General features: G+C 42.7%; 1 protein-coding gene across 1 annotated transcript in view; it reads left to right on the top strand.

Annotated features, from left to right (window-relative positions):
• LOC122789862 (U2 snRNP-associated SURP motif-containing protein-like) overlaps window positions 1-18,307 on the top strand; it is a 1,539,784-nt gene that overhangs the window by 905,022 nt on the left and 616,455 nt on the right. The window contains exon 16 of the mRNA XM_044057296.1: window positions 4,884-4,963. Within this exon, the coding sequence (XP_043913231.1) occupies window positions 4,884-4,963 (80 nt within the window). The remainder of the gene's footprint in view (window positions 1-4,883; window positions 4,964-18,307) is intronic.

Raw genomic sequence — 18,307 nt, 5'->3', positions numbered from 1 at the left:
GGCCTCCTCTCTCAAGTTAATAAGCACTATCTCAGATGTGCCTGTGATGCAGCTGAAGCCTCTAGCAGGTCAGCTGTATCTGCTTTTCTGTTGAGATCCTCCTGCCTGCGTCTACAGCCCCTCCCGGATGACTTCAAGGCCAAACTCTTGGATGCACCCTTGGACCACTCTGCCCTTTTTGTCACCAAGGTGGCTGACCTTTTCAAGTCACTCCAAAAAGGGAAAAAACTCTAAGACTTAAAGCATCTTGTCTCTCCAATCCCAAAGTTCTAGAGAAACTACCCGGCTAAGACACAGTTCATAAGGAAAACTTAGACCCACGGCCCCCTCCAGGTCTAGAACACCCCACAGGAGATGATGTACTCATCCCAGGACTCCTTAGACAACTGCCCAGAGACCTCGCCTTCCAGAAAGAGCAGGCAGTGTCCAACTGCCTGCCTCCCTTTCTTCTCCCACTTCCTTCCACCATACCTGTATCTTCCCATCTCTCACTGCTTCTCTGCATGGACCCTGGTGACATCTGACAAATGGGTTCTGACAATGCTGAGGGAGGATTACTTCATGTCTTGGAACTCTCCCCCTCCAAGACCACCTATCTCTCTTCCACCCCCTCTCAAGGGTCCCTCCTACCCAAAGTCCTAAACAAGCTGTTACTTCAAGGCACCTTAGAAGTAGTTCCCCCCTCAGCTGGAAGGAAAGGCTTCTACTCCAGAATCTTTCTGGTGCCCTGGAAGGAAGGACCATGAAGGCATATCCTAGATCTTTCTCATCTGAACCTTTTCTTGAAGGTCCCCTCCTTCAGGATGATAACACTTCCCACTTTCATTCCCCTCTTCCTCCCTCAGGCCTTCATGGTGACCCTAGACATCAAGGAGGCCTTACCTGCACATTCTCATAAAACCATCCTGCAGGAAATTCCTCAGATCCAAAGCAGGTTCTTCTCATTTTCTGTTCTGTGCCTTGCCTTTTGGACTCTCCACTGCACTAGGGATATTTACAAAATGCCTAGCCCCAGTCGTATACTGCAGGACAAGGGGAATGCAAATTTTTCATACCTAGATGACCACCTCATTCAAGCAGCAGACAAACCCTCCTCGCCCATGCAAAGGAGCTCTTGCTGCAGACTCTAGGGTTCTTCATAAACTTCCCCAAGTCCCAACCAAGTCCTACACAAGACATTGTCTTCCTAGGATGCAGACTCAGGACAGACCTCGGGATGGCCTTTCTTTTGGAGGAAAAAATACTTTCCTTGAGCCACCATCTATAGTCTGCCCTCCACTCACCATTCCTAACTGCGAGGGAATTCCTCTGGTACATGGCAGCCACTATCCCCATGCTACCTCTGCCAAGGCTCCACATGAGGAAAATGCAGTGGTACTACGCTCTGTTTAGACCCAGTACTCTCATCCCATCGAGTTCAGGATCTCGCTCCTCCCCTGCCTCCAAGAACTGAAGTGGTGGCTGGCCCAGGTTGCCCAGAACCTAGGCATTCCTCTGCAAATGCCCTCCCCTTCCCAAATCATGCACACAGACGCATCTGATCTGAGCTGGGGAAGTGACTCTGGACACAAGAACTGTGCAAGGTTTGTGGATAGGCATACACTGGCATATCACAGAAATGTCGGCCATTCTTTTTGCCCTGCAGGCCTTCCAGCCCTTCCTCACACAGGGCACCCTGAAGATCTTTACAGACAGTACCACAGTGATGTGGTACTTGAACAAACAAGGAGGGATGAAGTCCTTCCTCCTTTGCAGGCTAGCTCTACAGGTATGGGATCTAGCTATCTCCAAGGGGACCCTCCTTTCAGGCCCCCTACAACCCATCCCAACACAGTTGTCAGGCAGACTCCCTAAGCAGAACTGCCTCAGTCAGTCATGAATGGATGCTGTCGAGATGTTTTCCTATATCTGATCCACAGGCGGGGTATTCCACAGATAGACCTGTTCGCCTCCTCCACAAATAGCAACTCCAGAGCTACTGCTCCAGAGCTCACGGCCTGAAGGCACTGCAAACAGATGCCTTCTTACTGTCTTGGAAGAGAAGATTCCTGTACCCCCCCCCTTCCCTCTGATCCAGCGTCTCCTACAGAAAATTCAGCAGGCCTCGCCAAAAATCTTGTTGGTTACTCCCTACTGGCCAAGGCAGTACTGGTTCCCCTATTTCATCTCTCCAAGGGCAGTCACTCCAAGTTTACCCCCCACAGTGGATCTACTCACACAGCACATTGGGACACAGATTCACCCACAGTGGAGATCCCTGCACCTCTCCCTGTGGCTGATAGGATTCTAATCCCCTTCAGACACCTGTACAACGAGGAGGTGCTCTCAGTCCTGCAGGAAGCCAGGAAACCTAACAAGAAAATATCTCTCAAAATGGAGAAGATTTTTCTGTCTGGTGTCACAAAAGACAGATGGAGCTGCTGGACAGTGAACTGCCTCTGATTCTGTCCTACCTGTGTGAACTCCTGAAAACAGGCTTGTCTTACTCCTCTTTAAAAACACACCTGTGTGCCATTTCTGCCTGCTTGCCTATGGAACCTCCACTAGCTTCCAGACTCCCAGCCAAGCTATTCCTAAAGGGTGTTTTACACTTAAGACCCTCCAGAAAACCAACCCCTCCTTCCTGGGACCTTAACTATGTCCTAGAAAAACTTACTCTGCCACCCTTCGAACTAGCTGGCAAGGCTGATTTGAAATTTTGCACTTCGAAGACAGTACTACTAGTAGCTCTGACCTCAGCCAATAGGGTCTCACATGGACAGGGTCACCCTCAGGATTAATCCCTCCTTCATCCCCAAGGTGGTCAATGAACTTTCTCTGAATCGGGCTGTTCACCTACTCACCTTCTTTTCTAATCATCAGGGAAGACAGTAAGAGGGTCCTACACTGCCTGGATGTCCACAGGAAGCTTCAATTTGGATTGCATAAGACCAAGCCTTTACACAAATCAGACCAGCTGTTTGTTTCCTTCCACCCAGGGCTCTGGGGAAAGCAGTGGGAAAACAAACCATTTTTTCTTGGATTGCTAGAGCCATCTCCTTTTGTTACAAACACCATGGGAAGACACTGTCAGGCAATGTCAGAGCCCATTCCACAAGAGCCATGGCTTCTTCTGGAGCCTTTTTCAAAGGCTTAGACACCATCTCCATTCTGGAAGTAGCTACGTGGTCCTCTGCACATACCTTCACCAGACACTACAAATTGGGCCACATTTCCAGGGCCAGTGCAGGATTTGCCAGGGCTGTCCTGCATGGATTCCTGGAATCCTCATCCAGACCTCCTCCCAGCCACCAGTGAGCCTTTGTACTCGCCCACTAGTGAATACTGCAACATTGGAATAGAAGGACATAGGAAAGTTGTGTAAAATCTTACCATAACCATAGATGTTCTTCTCTTCCATGTTGCAGCATTCCTTCCCTTCCACCATCCCCCTCTTATCCTTGCACTTGCTCTCCTCAGCTTCTGTACAGGCTAGGCCATCAGGACTCGCTCTGTCTAGGGCTTCCTTGGTTCTGAGGGGTGGTGCGTGCAGACATCACATTTATGACCCCACATACCTGCCAACACGTCAGACAATCCGACACACCATCTGGGACTGGAAAAGCTTGGGAAACCTAGCCGGGCAAGCTGATCGGAAGAAGGGTAAATCCACTAGTGTATACTGCAACATGGAAGAAGACATCTATGGTTTGGTAAGATTTTACACAACTTTCCTTTCTTATGGCATCTACATAGTGAAAAGACCACAGTTTTTTTTTTTTTTTTTGTTTGTTTTTTTTTTGATTAGATCGAAGATGAAAAGTACATGAATCAAAATGTGTTGTCTTTATTTACTAGAAAAGTCCACCTAGGGTAAAACCCTTTTTCAAAGGAGGCCTAGGGAGAAAAGCTCCAACTAATGACCATTAAGACCTGTAGATATAATGCAAGTTAATGTTATATCAGAAAGAATCCAAAACACAGGTCACTATGAGTCTACTTCTAAATTTCAAATTTTCAGAACATCGAATTGTGCATGGTCAAGACCATAAAATCAGCGTTTAGAAAGTTAAATAAAAACAAAAACTTTTTTTTTTACATTTTTGCAAGGGGAAGCCCCCCACACCCCCTGATAATTATACAAACTCCAAGATCACACTACAGCAAGGAAAACTGTACATGTACTCTTCCGTGCTGTACAGTGATCGCCATTTAAATGGTTTATACTTTCAAAACATCGCTTTTATGGCTTGACCATAAACAATTGGACGTTTTGAAAGTTCGAAATTTAGAAGTAGACCCAACTATATACATATGAGTGAGAAAATGATGTACAATAGCTTACATAAACATTTAGGAACAGAGTGTGTACACGAGATAATAGAGCTAGGAGATATGAGCAAACTGTTTCCTTGTAGCAATTAAGTAGATTAAAGGCATACAATGATGCATTTATTCAGCATATATTGGCATTGCAACATGTTACTCAGATGCATTTCCTGTCCTAAATGACCAAACTCAAAAAAAAAAAAAAAACTGGTAAGTGCGTTTAGGGTTATAAATCACTAAGCTGCTGTATGTCTTGCCTTTAACTGAAAAAGACTAAATGGGGGGGGGGGGGGGGTGACAAGTATGTACTGCAGTAATTTATGTAGCTGTAATTAGCAAGAACCTTGCTGCAATAATGAAAAGGTTACAATAATGTTGATTTATGGAAGAATATACATATATTTGTACACACCATTAAAAAAATCAGTTATGGCTTTTTCCATTCTTGAATGTTTACAGGCTACATTTTATTTGAAGTCTGAAAAATTATGAAACGCATGTAAATTTTACTATGCATTGTTCATTAGATATTGATTGCAGAAGTGTAATTTGTTGTTTATTGTGTTTAATAACAGATTGCTCGTTTGTACTTGGTTTCTGATATTTTGTACAACTGTTGTGCCAAAGTAGCTAATGCATCATATTACAGAAAGTAGTAAGTATCCGAAAATGTTTTCTTATTTTGTATCTCTCTATTGTGTAATTCAAACTGTATTAATATGTCCAGCTTGCTTTTAGTTCTGATATTTATTCAGTTTTAAATACCTACTCTCATTTCATTTTTAATAGCTACAAGTCTTTAATGCAGGTATATAGTAATGAGTCAACCCCAAAATGTTGTATAGCATTAAAGGACACATGGAAATTTCAGAACTGTATGTGGCCTGCTATTTCTAGTAATTGCTGATTACTGTATAAACTGTTAAAAAGTGTTCCAAAATTAGTTTTGCTCTACAGATGTAATATGATTTAGTATTGGTTTGGGTGTTTTTGGTAATAGAAGCTGTGCACAGGAATTGCTAGTCAGCTGCATTTAACTGTATTCTGGCATCGTTGTCTTAATCCCCACTAGATACCGTGCCTAATAAAGCTACCATACCACTGGCATCACTCATAGGGTAGACGGCACTTTCGTGCTGTCCTTGATTCCTTTTGCCATAGAATCAAGCTTTTGTTACATGTTTTTTTCATCAGTCCCAGTACTTTTCTTTAGGTATGTCATTCAGCAGTCTGATACTATGCAAGTTTATCCATGTTCATTTTTGCTCTTATCTTTTTTTTTTCAACAAATATCTTTATTAAAATTTCACACGACATAGGCAGTCATACATTTATATAAATGAAAAACAATATCACACCACTTTAGTTGCAAACACTTGCTGTCTTGTCTTGGTTCAGTGTTGGAGTAAAAACTGATGTAAATGCCAATTACCATTACAGGGTGCACATTCTCAGTGTCATGTCTGTTTTGTGTGCCTTTTTGAGAATCGGGAGTGCACATTTATCTGTTTGTGAATGACTACACTCTCCACTCAGTTCAGGTCATGACAGATGCAGTGTTCGCTACCATGTCCACAGTGTTCTGCTTGGGGTTTATACTCAACATCCTTAAATCCTGACTGACATCAGAGATGATTATGATCCTGGGAGCCTTGCAGCATAGAGAGTGAGTGAGCCAGCCCAGCTTTTCCTCTTTGAGGAGAAATCCCTGTTGTTGCAATCTCTGTTCTAAAGCCTTGCACAGACTGTAGACCAGGTGCCCGAAACAGAAGCAGTTCGCAAGTGCCTGTAGGCAGACTCCTGAAGTTTTTGTTTTCGAGTTTCAGAACCAAAGTCTTCAAAAAAAAAAAAAAAAACTAAGTACCCCATTGGAGATCCTTTTTCTTGCTCTTAACCAATGTCAGTAAAAGTTAGCAACTGTATTACCTGTGGAAAGCAAGTACTTCAAAGATTTTCATTCGTACTGCATTCCTTGTTTAGGCCCAGACCATGACGTCTCTCGGTGTTGGTTTTGTGCCCTGTTCAACCCCCAAAGTATTTGTTGTCTGGCTATATTTGCAGCAAATTATTTTGGTACTTGGTATAACTATCCAGAAATGGCTTCGGTAAGCCATCCGGCTACCGATATTCCGAAAAAACGTAAGGATAAAGACAGAGATCGCATAGGTCCAAAACTGCCAACGACGCTTCCTTTAAGCTAGTCGCCAGTTCGCCGGTACTCGGTGAGGTGCTTTCTCAGCCCCTGATACCTGCTACTTCAGATTTGCAGGCCTCTACTGAGACCTATTAGGAGTCTGGTAAGCCGCGAGATGCTTCTTCGACAATGGAACCTGCGGATTTCTCTACTTTGGATGAGTCCGGAGCTGCTGTGCAGACACTGGCTTCTGAGGGAGTATTCAGGCCTACAGACTTGCATGTTAAACTGATGCCATCTTCTTCATCGAGGCCTAAAAATCGTAGCACGCCTAGAAAACTGACGTCCAATCTGCATGATCATGCTGAAAAAAAGAACGCTTAGAATGGCAGAAGACTTTATTACCTTAATTAGGGGAAGGCAGCCTTTCCCCTATGAGACCTAGAACTGACTTTCCTTTTGATTCTTCTGATCAGAAATCTGATATTTTTGTTTCTCCTGATTACCAGGATTTGCCCTTAACTACTTATGAGGATTCTGATGCAGAGCATTCCATTCCCTCTGCTTCCCCTCCAGAAGATTTTGCTTTTGGTGGAACCTTGCATACTCTTAGGGAGCATTTCCGCTGGGAAAGCCAGGATTACTCTGACTCCAAAAAGAGGCTTAGGGAATTCTTACTCCTTCCTCAACACAGGCTTTTAGCTATCACTCCTGTTCTGGACATTGTAGATGATGCTTTCCTGGAATCTAGTCTTTCCCTAGACACCTTATCTCCAGCTCCCAGTAAACCTGACAGGTATTACAGAGTACCTGACTCTCACAAGTTCCTCTTCAAGAATCCTACTGCAGATCTAGAGAACATTTCCCAAGGACCAAAAGGCATTAAGGCTACTGCTGCCAAAAATACTACCCCTTCTGATAGAGATTCTAGAGCCTTGGACAGATGGGGTAAGAAGGTATACACGTCTGCTACTTTGGCCATTAGGGCTTTAAATTGCCAGTTTCATATGTTAAAATACCAGCAGCATATTATGGGACTACTTAAACAGAAAATGATGTTGATTCCGGACTGTGCTGAACACAAAGAATTACAGGATTTAATGCATTCTGCAAAACAAGTTGGTAAACATACTTTGCAGTGTGGTTTTGACTCTAGAAGCATCTTGCAGGGCTGCTGTCACTGGGTCTGTACTTAGAAGGCATACTTGACTTAAGGAGCAAAACTTGCCAGGTCATGTTAAAGCTAAATTACTGGATGCTCCCTTAAACCAAGACCACCTGTTTGGCAACAAAGCAGAAGTCGTCCTCAAAAAGATGGAGGAAAAAGCTAAATGTATGCAAACTGTTAAGGGATTCCTGCAAGTACAACCTCCCAGGTTTAGTAGGCATTGGCCTTCAAAGAATTGGTCCTTTCCAGTCTCTTTCAGGCCCTCTCAGTCCAAACCCAGGAACAGCAGACCAGCTAGGTTGCAGTCTCAGGTTACGCACAGGCCTAAGCAGTGGCGGGGGCTCCCACTTCCAAAGCAGGAAGTTGTAAGGCACCCCCATATGGAAAAAATGGCACAATGACTTAACCTTAACTCTTCCAAGCCCTGCTGAACTGCCTACTCCCTTAGGAGGAAAGCTCGACCTGCATGCAAAAACCTGGGAACTCATTACCCAAGACAAATGGGTTTTGAAAATAGTTTTGCGAGGATACCGATTCTACTTCCACACTCTACCAACCCCAAAATGGTTGGCCAGACCTACCCCCAAATCAGTGGGCAGAGACCCAACAGCAGGTTCTCTCTAAATATCAGGGCTATTCAACCTGTCCCAGCAGAAGAAAGGGGACAAGGTTTTTATTCAACTTTTCCTAGTACCCAGAAAGGACCGCTCCTGGCGTCCTTTCCTGGACCTCTCTATTCTAAACACCTTTTTGGTAATTCCAAAATTCATAATGCTAACACTTCAACAGCTGCTTCCTATGCTAGGCAAAGATGCCTGGTTGGAAACCTTAGACTTAAAGGAAGCTTACTTGCACATTCCAGTAAGGGAATCTTGCAGGAAATACCTACGCTTCAGGGCAGGCTCCATGCACTTTCTGCACTTCACTTTGGCTTATCTACTGCGCCCAAGGTATTCACACAGTGTCTAGCTCCAGCCATTGCATTTTGCAGGCAGAGACATATTCAAGTATACCCATACTTGGATGATTGTCTGAGTCAGGCAAAAAGCCAAGACTTGTTTTAAAACATCTGGCATTCATAAAGAAACTTCTAACCTCACTGGGGGTACACCATAAATGAAAAGAAATCTCACCTAGTACCCTGTCAACAGATTGTATTCCTGGGCGCAAGCTTGAACACAACTTCCCAGATGGATTTTCTCACTCCAGAGAAATAAGTTTGTTTGACAACCTTCTGGCCACAAAGACCCAGCTATCTGCAAGGAAAATTCTGCAAGCCCTGGGGTTCATGGCCTCTTGCATTCTACTAATTCCATATTGCAAGACTGCATATGAGGAAACTACAATGGTATCTAAAAAGCCTGTGGTGTCAACATTCTCAGGACCTAGAGTCAATGATTCCTATCATTCCTTGTATAAAGACAGAGTTCCTTTGGTGGGCAGAGGCCTGCTACCCCACAACAAGGGACTCCCTTTCACTCTACCCCCTCCCACCCAAACCCTAACAACAGACTCATCAGACTGTGCATGTGGGGGGCTCATTTGGCAGGGCAGTGTAGTCAGGGCAAATGGAACCCGAGACAGATGCATCTGCATAGCAACCAAAAATAAATGTTAGCTGTACAGAATTCCCTGACAGCCTTCAAAGACCACATTCTTCCAGGACAGTTATTGGTAAAGAGAGACAACACCACAGTCATGTGGTACATAAACAAGCAGGGGGAACCCACTCGTACCCTCTCTGCAGACTAGCCATGGCTGTGTGGAACACGGCCTTGAGCTACCAAGTGCACCTACAGGCTCAATTTCTGCCAGGCAAGCTAAATTCTCTGGCAGACGACCTAAGCAGAAATCTCATGGACCCACACGAATGGAAACTGGAGTCAAAAATATTCAACCTCTTGAGGAGCAAATGGGGCACTCCAGAGATAGACCTATTTGCCTCCCCTCAGAACTACCAATTGGACAAATTCTGCACAAGGACTTCCCACAGTCAAGCTTGGAAAGTGGATGCCCTGTCCTTTACCTGGGAAAAGCCTCTCAGTTTATGCCTTTCCCCCTCTGTCTCTCCTCTCGAAGGTTCTGCTAAAGATCAAACTGGACAAGCCAAGGATAATACTGATTTCACCAGACTGGCCACTCCAACACTGGTACCCCCTCTTGCGCAGTATGACACTGCTGGAACCATGGCACTTGCCTCACACCCCTTCCCTGCTGTCCCAGCAGGCGGGTCAGATTCTGCACCCACAGCTTCAAACCCTGAACCTTGCAGTCTGGATAATTCCTTGAGCTCTCCATTAGCATCCCCCAGTAAGCAGGTTCTAGATGTCATTCTGGAGGCAAAGAGGCCTTGTACTAGAAAAACCTATGCTGAAAAGTGGAAAAGATACTGTTTCTGTTGCCAGACTCAGGGGATGGGCACAACAGTACTTAACAGAAATGCTCCACAAGGGCCTATCTTCGTCTGTTACAATTCATGCCTCTGCCATTTCAGCACATTATAATACAGAACCACCCATCTTTTCTCACCCCCTGCTAAAGCAATTCCTCAGAGGGGCCAAAAATTTAAGACCTCCCAGGAGAGCCCCTACTCCAGCCTGGGACCTTAACTTTGTATTGGAAAAGCTCACTCTCCCTCCCTTTGGGCCAGCTGCAACTGCAGAGTTGAAATTCCTTTCTTGGAAAACAGCCTTCCTTCTAGCCATCACTTCAGCAAGAAGAGTGTCTGAATTACAGGCCCTCATGGCAGTGGAGCCCTTCATTATCTTCCATGGAGACAGGGTTTTCCTCAGGACCAATCCTTCTTTTATGCCCAAGGTGGTGTCTAGTGTGGCCCTTAATCAGTCCATTCATTTGCCTACCTTTTTCCCGAATCCACAAAACAAAGGAGAACGAATACTGCAGTCTTTGGACGTGCACAGACAACTTAGATTTTATTTGGACAGGACTAAGCCTCTCAGAAAATCTGAACAGCTGCTAGTTGGCTTTGCTGTAGGGACAGAGGGGAAGGCCATTTCAGATCAAACCATTTCTAAATGGATACCACTTTGCATTCATTTCTGCTATAAGCACCATGGAAAACCTACCCCACAGGGGATAAGATCACATTCCACCAGGGCTGCATCTATCTCTACAGCCTTTCTCAGGGGTGTCCCTACCAGGGACATCCTAGAAGCTGCTTCCTGGAGCACTGTACATACCTTCACCAAGCATTACCACATACCTATTTTTCTAAATCCAGAGCTGGTTTTGCCACTATAGTCTTGCAGGGCTTAATAGCTGGCCCTAATGCTCTCAAACTTCCTCCTCCCTTCCTTAGCTTTGGGAATCAACCCAGATGTGACGACTGCAACAGTGAAACACGAAGAACATAGTACAGTTGTGTATACTTACCATAAATGTAGATGTTAGAGTGTATTCACTGTTGCAGTCCTGGTTACCCTCCAGCCCCCTGACTTCTCTTTGCTCTACCTTTCCTCCTACTTTGGTGTATTTAAGCTTTGTGGTGTATTTGCTTTTTGATGGAGGCATACCATAACATATAATTGCTTCCCATTGTGGGAACACCTGACATCTAGGGCAAGAAAAACTGATGTAATGGTCTCTGCTGCATGTTTTATACCCCTGACGTCATGCAAGAAGAGACAGCATCTGACACAGGAATCCAAGTCTCTTATTCAGGCCTGCTGAGGGCTACATGCAGGCAGATAACCCAAATGTGATGACTGCAACAGTGATTACACTCTAACATCTACATTTATGGTAAGTGCACACAACTGTACTTTACTTATGCTCCACGGGGATAAAGTGCATTTGCAGAAAGGCTACGTTGATCTGCATCAAGTATAACTAGGCTAGTGTCTTCTGGACCATCTCTGAAATCGTTAGGAATGACAATACCCTTGTCTGCTGCCTGTGTTCCAACAGAACTTGAGAGGGCAACCCTCCCACTTTAATTCTTGCCTCACCTTTCATATATCTTCCAACTTAACCCTGTTATATCAAGCATTGCAAATGCTTCCATTGTCATACTCATAAAATCCCAGATGACTTTATTGAATTCTTTAAGACCCACCAACAAGAGTGGTATTTTCTTACACTCTTTTACCCCCCCCCCCCGGATTATTATTTTTCTGTTGAGGTCAAAAGTTTGACTACTCTCCCCAAAAACTGCAGTTATGCATATGCATCAGTTTTGGCAGTACCTTTGACTTTCTGTTAGCTAGTAGAGAGACAAATGCTTTATAATGATTTAAAATCGAAATGAGTCTCTCTGAAGCTGGGGCTGAAGCTTCTTTACCCTCTTTGGGCAGTACAGCCACCACAACTTCTTTTTTTCCAAGTAGCTGGTGCTTCCCCTTTTTGAAATACTTTTAAATAAATCGTTCCACACCTTTAGCACTTTTTACCTACTAAACTTCCACAGAAATGTTATATTTTCAGTAGACGTTTCTGTTAGGTTTATCTGGCAACGTTTTTATCTCATCTTCCTGTCTTAGCTCGTAATTGAGCCTCGTCTAACTTTGGCATAATTAGTCTTCTATGAATATTCCTATTTGTGCCTTTTCTTAAGATAGTCATGTTCTTGTGCTTTGTACACATTTTCATAACGTGCACAATGTCTATATTACTTCTGTAGGGTCTCTGTGGTTACTTTTCTTTTCCTAGACTTTCCTACATTTGGTGACCTCACATTCTGTTGCCTTAGTAGTCATTATGGTAAAAGTTTGTGTTCTGGCATTCTTATTACAGTTAAAAAGAAAAGTTGCTTAACAGTAACCTTTCTTAACTAATGCATAGTATCCAAATATTCCCTTATTTTCCCCTTTAGCACCATGCAGTTGCTCCTCTTCTGTCCGATTCCCCTTTATTTAATACTTAACCTTTGTCATCTCCTCAAAGTGATTCCCATAACTTTGTTCCCATATGTTTTGCTTCATTTCTTCCTTGTTTTCTTAACTTTATTTTCATTTTATCTAACACACTAGCTGTCCCTTCTGAAAAAAATTATTGTCTTCCTAATAATTCAGATTTAGACTGTTACTAGGCTTATGACTTGGGGGGGCGCTATCTTAAGCCTAGCCGAAAGACTAATGATCTGTATCCAAGTAGGAAATTGAGGGCCAGGCATTTATAAGCTACGTCTGTGCATAAGGGCCATGGGTAAATTCCCTATTCCTCAACCGCTTGTTTAGGTTGTGCTTAAATTGGGTAATAGAACTCTGCTTCACATGAATGAGAAGTTTGTTCCATAGAAGTGGCTGTCTCGGGAACATTTCTCTCTCAAACAGTCCCAGACAATACTCAGGTTCACAGACGACGTATTTCTGCTACTCTTTGACTTAAGAATATATAGGAGATTCATAAGTGTGGGGTTTGTGGATGCCTTGTAAGCCAGGCATAGATCACCCCTCAGCAATCTGTAGGAGACTGAGTTGATGGAAAGGGCTGCAAGGTGTTCTTCATAAGATCGGTTTTGTTATGCCTTGTATTCTTTTTGTAAGGAACCTTTGAGGTTGCTTTAGTTGCTGTATATGCCTGGTCAGGTAAATATCAATGGGGGCATTGTACTCTGATTAGTCTGATAAGGGCAGAGTACAGGGGGATAATGACCTCCTTGGACCTACATGCCATGCCCCTTGCTTACAAGTTAGGCAGTATAAAAGTACTTCCTTACCACTGTGGCCACGTGGTGGTCAAATGTAAGGCTCTATGTGTTTATCTAGATCCCTGACCACTGAGTCGACTCTTGGGGGGGGGGGTGTATTATCATCATGGTAATTAGCTGGGATGGTTGATTTCTCAAAGGGTGCAGTTATCCATTTTTTAGCATTGAGTTGAAGACCATGGCTTTGGAAACATTTGCTAGTCTGTGATAGACCTTCTTGAAGAATGCTAGTGTCTGCAGAGAAGTTGATAACCCCCAGCTTGCAATTGTCTGCATACTTAGTCAGTCATAAGCCTTAAGCATTTGCTTCCATTTCAGACAAATAGATTCCAAAAAGGAGCAGGATCAGTATCAAGCCTTGGTAGATTCTGCTAGTGACTGGCCTCTGAGTGGAGGTGACCTCACCTATTTTGACCTCCTGGGTCCCATAAGTGAGCCAGTTGGCTGTCCAGCGGGTAATAAAAGGGTTCTGTACCCAAGTTATTGAGCTTGATTATAATATAACCCGAGTGGGGTATTTTATCAAAAGCCTTGGCCAGGTCAAGGTAAGTTCTGTGTGCAGTGTTACCTTCATCCAGTGCTTTGGTGACTCTCTCAAAAAAGTCCAGCAGATTTAATAAGCATGACCTTCCTTTAACAAAGCCGAGCTGTGATGGTGTTTGCAGGCTACCTATGTCCTCATGTCCATGATGATTCTTTCCGTGGCCTTGCATAGCAGGCTAGTAAGACTTGTGGGCATGTAGTTACCCTGATCAGTGGTTGGACCTTGTTTGTGTAGGGGAATGACCGTAGTCATCATCCATTCCTTGAGCACAAAATGCAACTGAAGGCTCCAGTTAAAAAGTGATTCAAGTGGACCAGAGAGGTCATGTTTCATGCTATTTATTAAACTTCTCAGGATGTTATCGAGGTTCATCGATGCAGTGTTTTTGCCCTTGGAGAAAGGGCTTTAATGACCTGTTCTCTAGAAACATTTAGGGGGATTGTGTTGTGGTATTTCCTTTCTATCGGGGGGAGTGGGGGTGGGATTTAAACTGAACCCATCAGCCAAAAGGTTGGCAGTAGCCCTTGGTTCAGTGTGGGTGATGCCATTTACAATAAGTTCTGTTTATTGTTGTGTATTCCGTATCCCATTACAGTCACAACTATAGAAAGCTTTGTGGTTGTCCTTTGCTTGAGAAGCAATTTTTTCTTCAGATTTAGCCTTTGAAGTGTATATTAACCCTCTTAGCTGCCTGTTCAGATTGGTCACGGGGATTTTCGTATGTATGGCTTTGTTCCTCCTACACTTGGCCAAGTTTTTTCTTTTGTTGTATAACAAGTTGATATTGTGATTCCACCTGGGTGGCTTGTCTCTTGAGTTTGTCTTATTCTTAATATGAGTGGGCACAGTTCGCTCTATACAGCTATCAATATAGCTGTACAGAGATTTTGTTAATAGCTCAATGTATTTTTTGGTGTTTACGGGCTTTGGGAGTGCTTGGAATTTAGCCATGGTGTTTAGTAGAGAGAGGTTAGCCTTGGAATAGTTCCTAAAGGTTTTTGGTTTCACTGGATCCCAAGATTTAATTTTTATTTCAAGTAATACTGCCTTATAGTCAGATCTGACGAGCATCCCCCCATGGTTTGTGTGAGCACAAAGTCAAGTATGTCTGTACCTCTGGTAGGAGAATGGACCCAACTGTTCTAGGATGTTGGTATTAAAGTTTAGGAATTGCTGGGCTTGTGCATTAGAAGTGGTGTAGTATTCCCAATCTGAAGAGGGCTAAGTTGAGATCCCCTATGAATATTGTATTTGGTTGAAAGGTGAGGGACTCAATTACTTTGAGGGAGGTAGTATGGATTTCCTGTGACATGGTTGGGGGAACCTGTATGTTGCAAGGATATGTAATGACCCCCTGTGTATGGTCCACAGAAAAAAGAACCACCGAGGTCCAGATCCACTCAAAAATACTGTTTATTGAATGCTTTCGTCACTCTAATGGAAACTTCCTGAGAATGAAGTACACATTAGCCAACATCCCTTTTCTATAAAACATATAAGTCACCTGTGCAAATAATTAAATTTCTTAAAGCAACAATGCCATAATGTAAAGGCATAATATAAAAGCATAACAAAATATCTATTCTAAAACACATACATTGCATAAGAACGAACAAAGAAATACATAATCACTTCACATGTGAACACTCTTAAAAACAGTTTGACATAAAACCTTCTTTATAGAAAAAAATGTGCCTTCAGTCTTAAAACAGAACTGATGGACACAGCACTGTTTAGTCCCGGGCTCACTGTTGCATTTGTTTTAATTTGCCACTTCAGTTCTGCAAATTCCAGGAAGACATTCAAGGGCCCTCCTCTTTCTCCTAGATTAATTTGTTCAAAAACAGCTAACTTAAAGCTATGTTCTACATTGGCATTAATATGGACTGATAATGCATTTTTTTCATCCTTCCTATTAATATCATAATAATGCTGATAAATTCTACTCTGTAAAGGCATGGTGTAAGTGTTGCTGGCGACCTCTATAGGATTAGTTTTGGTTGTATGTGAGAGTTTTGCTACCAGTGTTAGTGTATGCGAGAGGTGTAAATATACTATCTGTTTTATTAAGAATAAGTGAGTCATCACTGTACATGAGGCAATTGCTGCAATGCCCAGAATACCCATCTCAAGCAGACTGGCTACAGAAAGGGTCAGTAAGTGTATCTCCATGGGTATTGATCTACTAGGGTGGAGTGATCAAAACTTAAATACTGAATAAGTCAGTAAGACGAGCAACTTGATGAGCAACTCAAGTATGAACAAACTATATGCTGTAGTACTTAAAGAAAAAAAATTGCCACAAAATCGCAGACCACAGACCAGAACAAAAACACTTAGAATAACAAACACAGTACGCCTTCACCAGCAATTCTCAGCTTGGAAGGGAGGACGGCTACCCTTTCCTCCCACAAGAGTGTAGACCACAAACCTTCTAAATGTAAAATAACTGGTTTGGGGCTCCAAGTGCTTTCCTTGAACCAGAACGAAGACACTTTTGGAATAGCAGGCACAATAAGCCAACAACCAGGAATTCCCAACTTAGAAGGGTGTAGGTTACCCCCTCCTGCCACAAGAGTATAGACCACAAACCTTCCTAATGCAAAATAGCTGGTTTGGATCCCAAGTGCTTAAATCAGCAACAGTAAGCCTTCTCTAGCAATTCCAAACTCAGAAAGGCAGACACTACACTCTCCTCCCACAAGAGTGTAGACCACAAACCTTTTTAATGTAAAATAAATGGCCTGAAGCCAAAGTGCCTAAGCTTGAACTAAAACTTTAGAATAATAGACACAATAAGCCTTCAACCAGCAATTCCCAGCTTAGAAGGGTATAATCTGCCTCTTCTGCCTCAAGTGTAGACCGCAAACCTTCCTTATGTAACTAGTTTGAAGACCAAGTGCTTAAATCAAAACTAAAAGGCTTAGAATAACAGTTACAATTTAATCAGGGTACTAACAAGCAGTAATAAATGCATCAGATTAAATGCAACTGAAAACTTGAACGTGCAGCAAAAAACAAAATAAAGTAGGTAGAAACACAGATACAGTAAAAGCAGCTGAATAAAGTGCATTTTTTAATTAGGAAGGGAGAAAACAGAAGATGATTCATCAAGTTTGACACTAAGGGGTGGGTCTTTTCAGCTGATCTCTTGGCACGGAGTAGAATGAGCTGATGAGAAGGAACTGGGTGGAGTGTCCAAAATCAGATTTGTAGTAGGGACGGGCAACTCAAAAAGCCACCAAGCTTTAAGAATACAATAGGGAGGAAAAAATCAAATGCAGGCAGAGAACAGCAAGTCAGATAAGGACTACAGTTAAAGATGCCTCCAAATATTTCTAGTCAAGTGAGGAATGCTATTTCTGGGCTCCTCCCACTAATTAGCTGGATGTTATTCACTATCTGCAAAGGAATTATTTTCTAACTGACCCTAGCCAAGGCCTCTTAAAACTCCAGAAGAACAAACTTAAAGTAAAACAAATTGCAGTATAAAAGATGAAGAAATAAAAGTAACCAAGCTTTATATGAGAAACTTCAATTCAAAATCAAACGCAGACAGAGAGCAGTAATAGTCAGGCAGAGAACAAGTTAAACAGTTCCCCAATCATTTACAGTACCCATTCCTTTAATTCTTTTTTTGGCAGGTAAATAGGAAATGGCTAGTGCCTTGCTTTCTTCTTTACCCTGCATCTTTATCTTATTTGTATCAGTACATGCTCTAAAACAATTATTGGGTGAAATTTCTCTTGGCATAGCCCATTTATTGTACCTTGGGGACTAATAGTTACATTCAGTCTGAGTTTCTGCTACTGAATGCCTTCAATGCCAAAAATTCTCATGCAGTTTTTCAGAAATGTACCTTTGTTATATTTTCCCCTTCTTGGTCCGCCTAGTACATCCTCATTATTGCAAATTAAGGTCCAGTCCCAACCCGTAAGTAATATTCCCCACTGAAAATTGATCTCTCCCAAGTGTCTCTCAAGCTGCATAATAGTTTTATATTGATATAAATAAAAGCCAAGGTAATTCTTCTCTCCCAATAACCTTTTGCCACCGTACATCTACTACTGTATTTTCCCCTTCTATTACTTTTGGAGGATGTTTTTGGAAGAATTTGGTCGCAACAGGCAAAATTGTATTGGAATGGAAAAGTTTAAATAGTTGAGAATGCTACCAAGAGTTCAGCCCTTATTTAACTGGTAATTATTTAGGCTTTTTCTGTTTTGCTGGTGAGAGGATAATGAGTATTTTGCTAGAGATAGTTTGAATAGATTTAGTATTTATTTGGAGAAATCAGTAGTAAAGGATAGGCTGTATTCTACTTGTTCAAATAAGATTCCTTTACCAGTTTCTGCTGTAGCGGTATATGTAAAGAAGGAAGAGCTTTGTCTTGCTCCAAATAGGAGGTAGGTAATTTTATTGTTTTATCCAGGTGGTAACAAAAGTTTAGGAAAATGGTAACTATTTGCCAAGGTATTTCAATTG

The sequence above is a fragment of the Protopterus annectens genome, chromosome 15.part0, assembly GCF_019279795.1.
Source record: "Protopterus annectens isolate FY-2018-M chromosome 15.part0, PAN1.0, whole genome shotgun sequence".
Lineage (NCBI taxonomy): Eukaryota > Metazoa > Chordata > Ceratodontiformes > Protopteridae > Protopterus > Protopterus annectens.
This window is presented reverse-complemented; position numbering and strand designations above follow the sequence as displayed.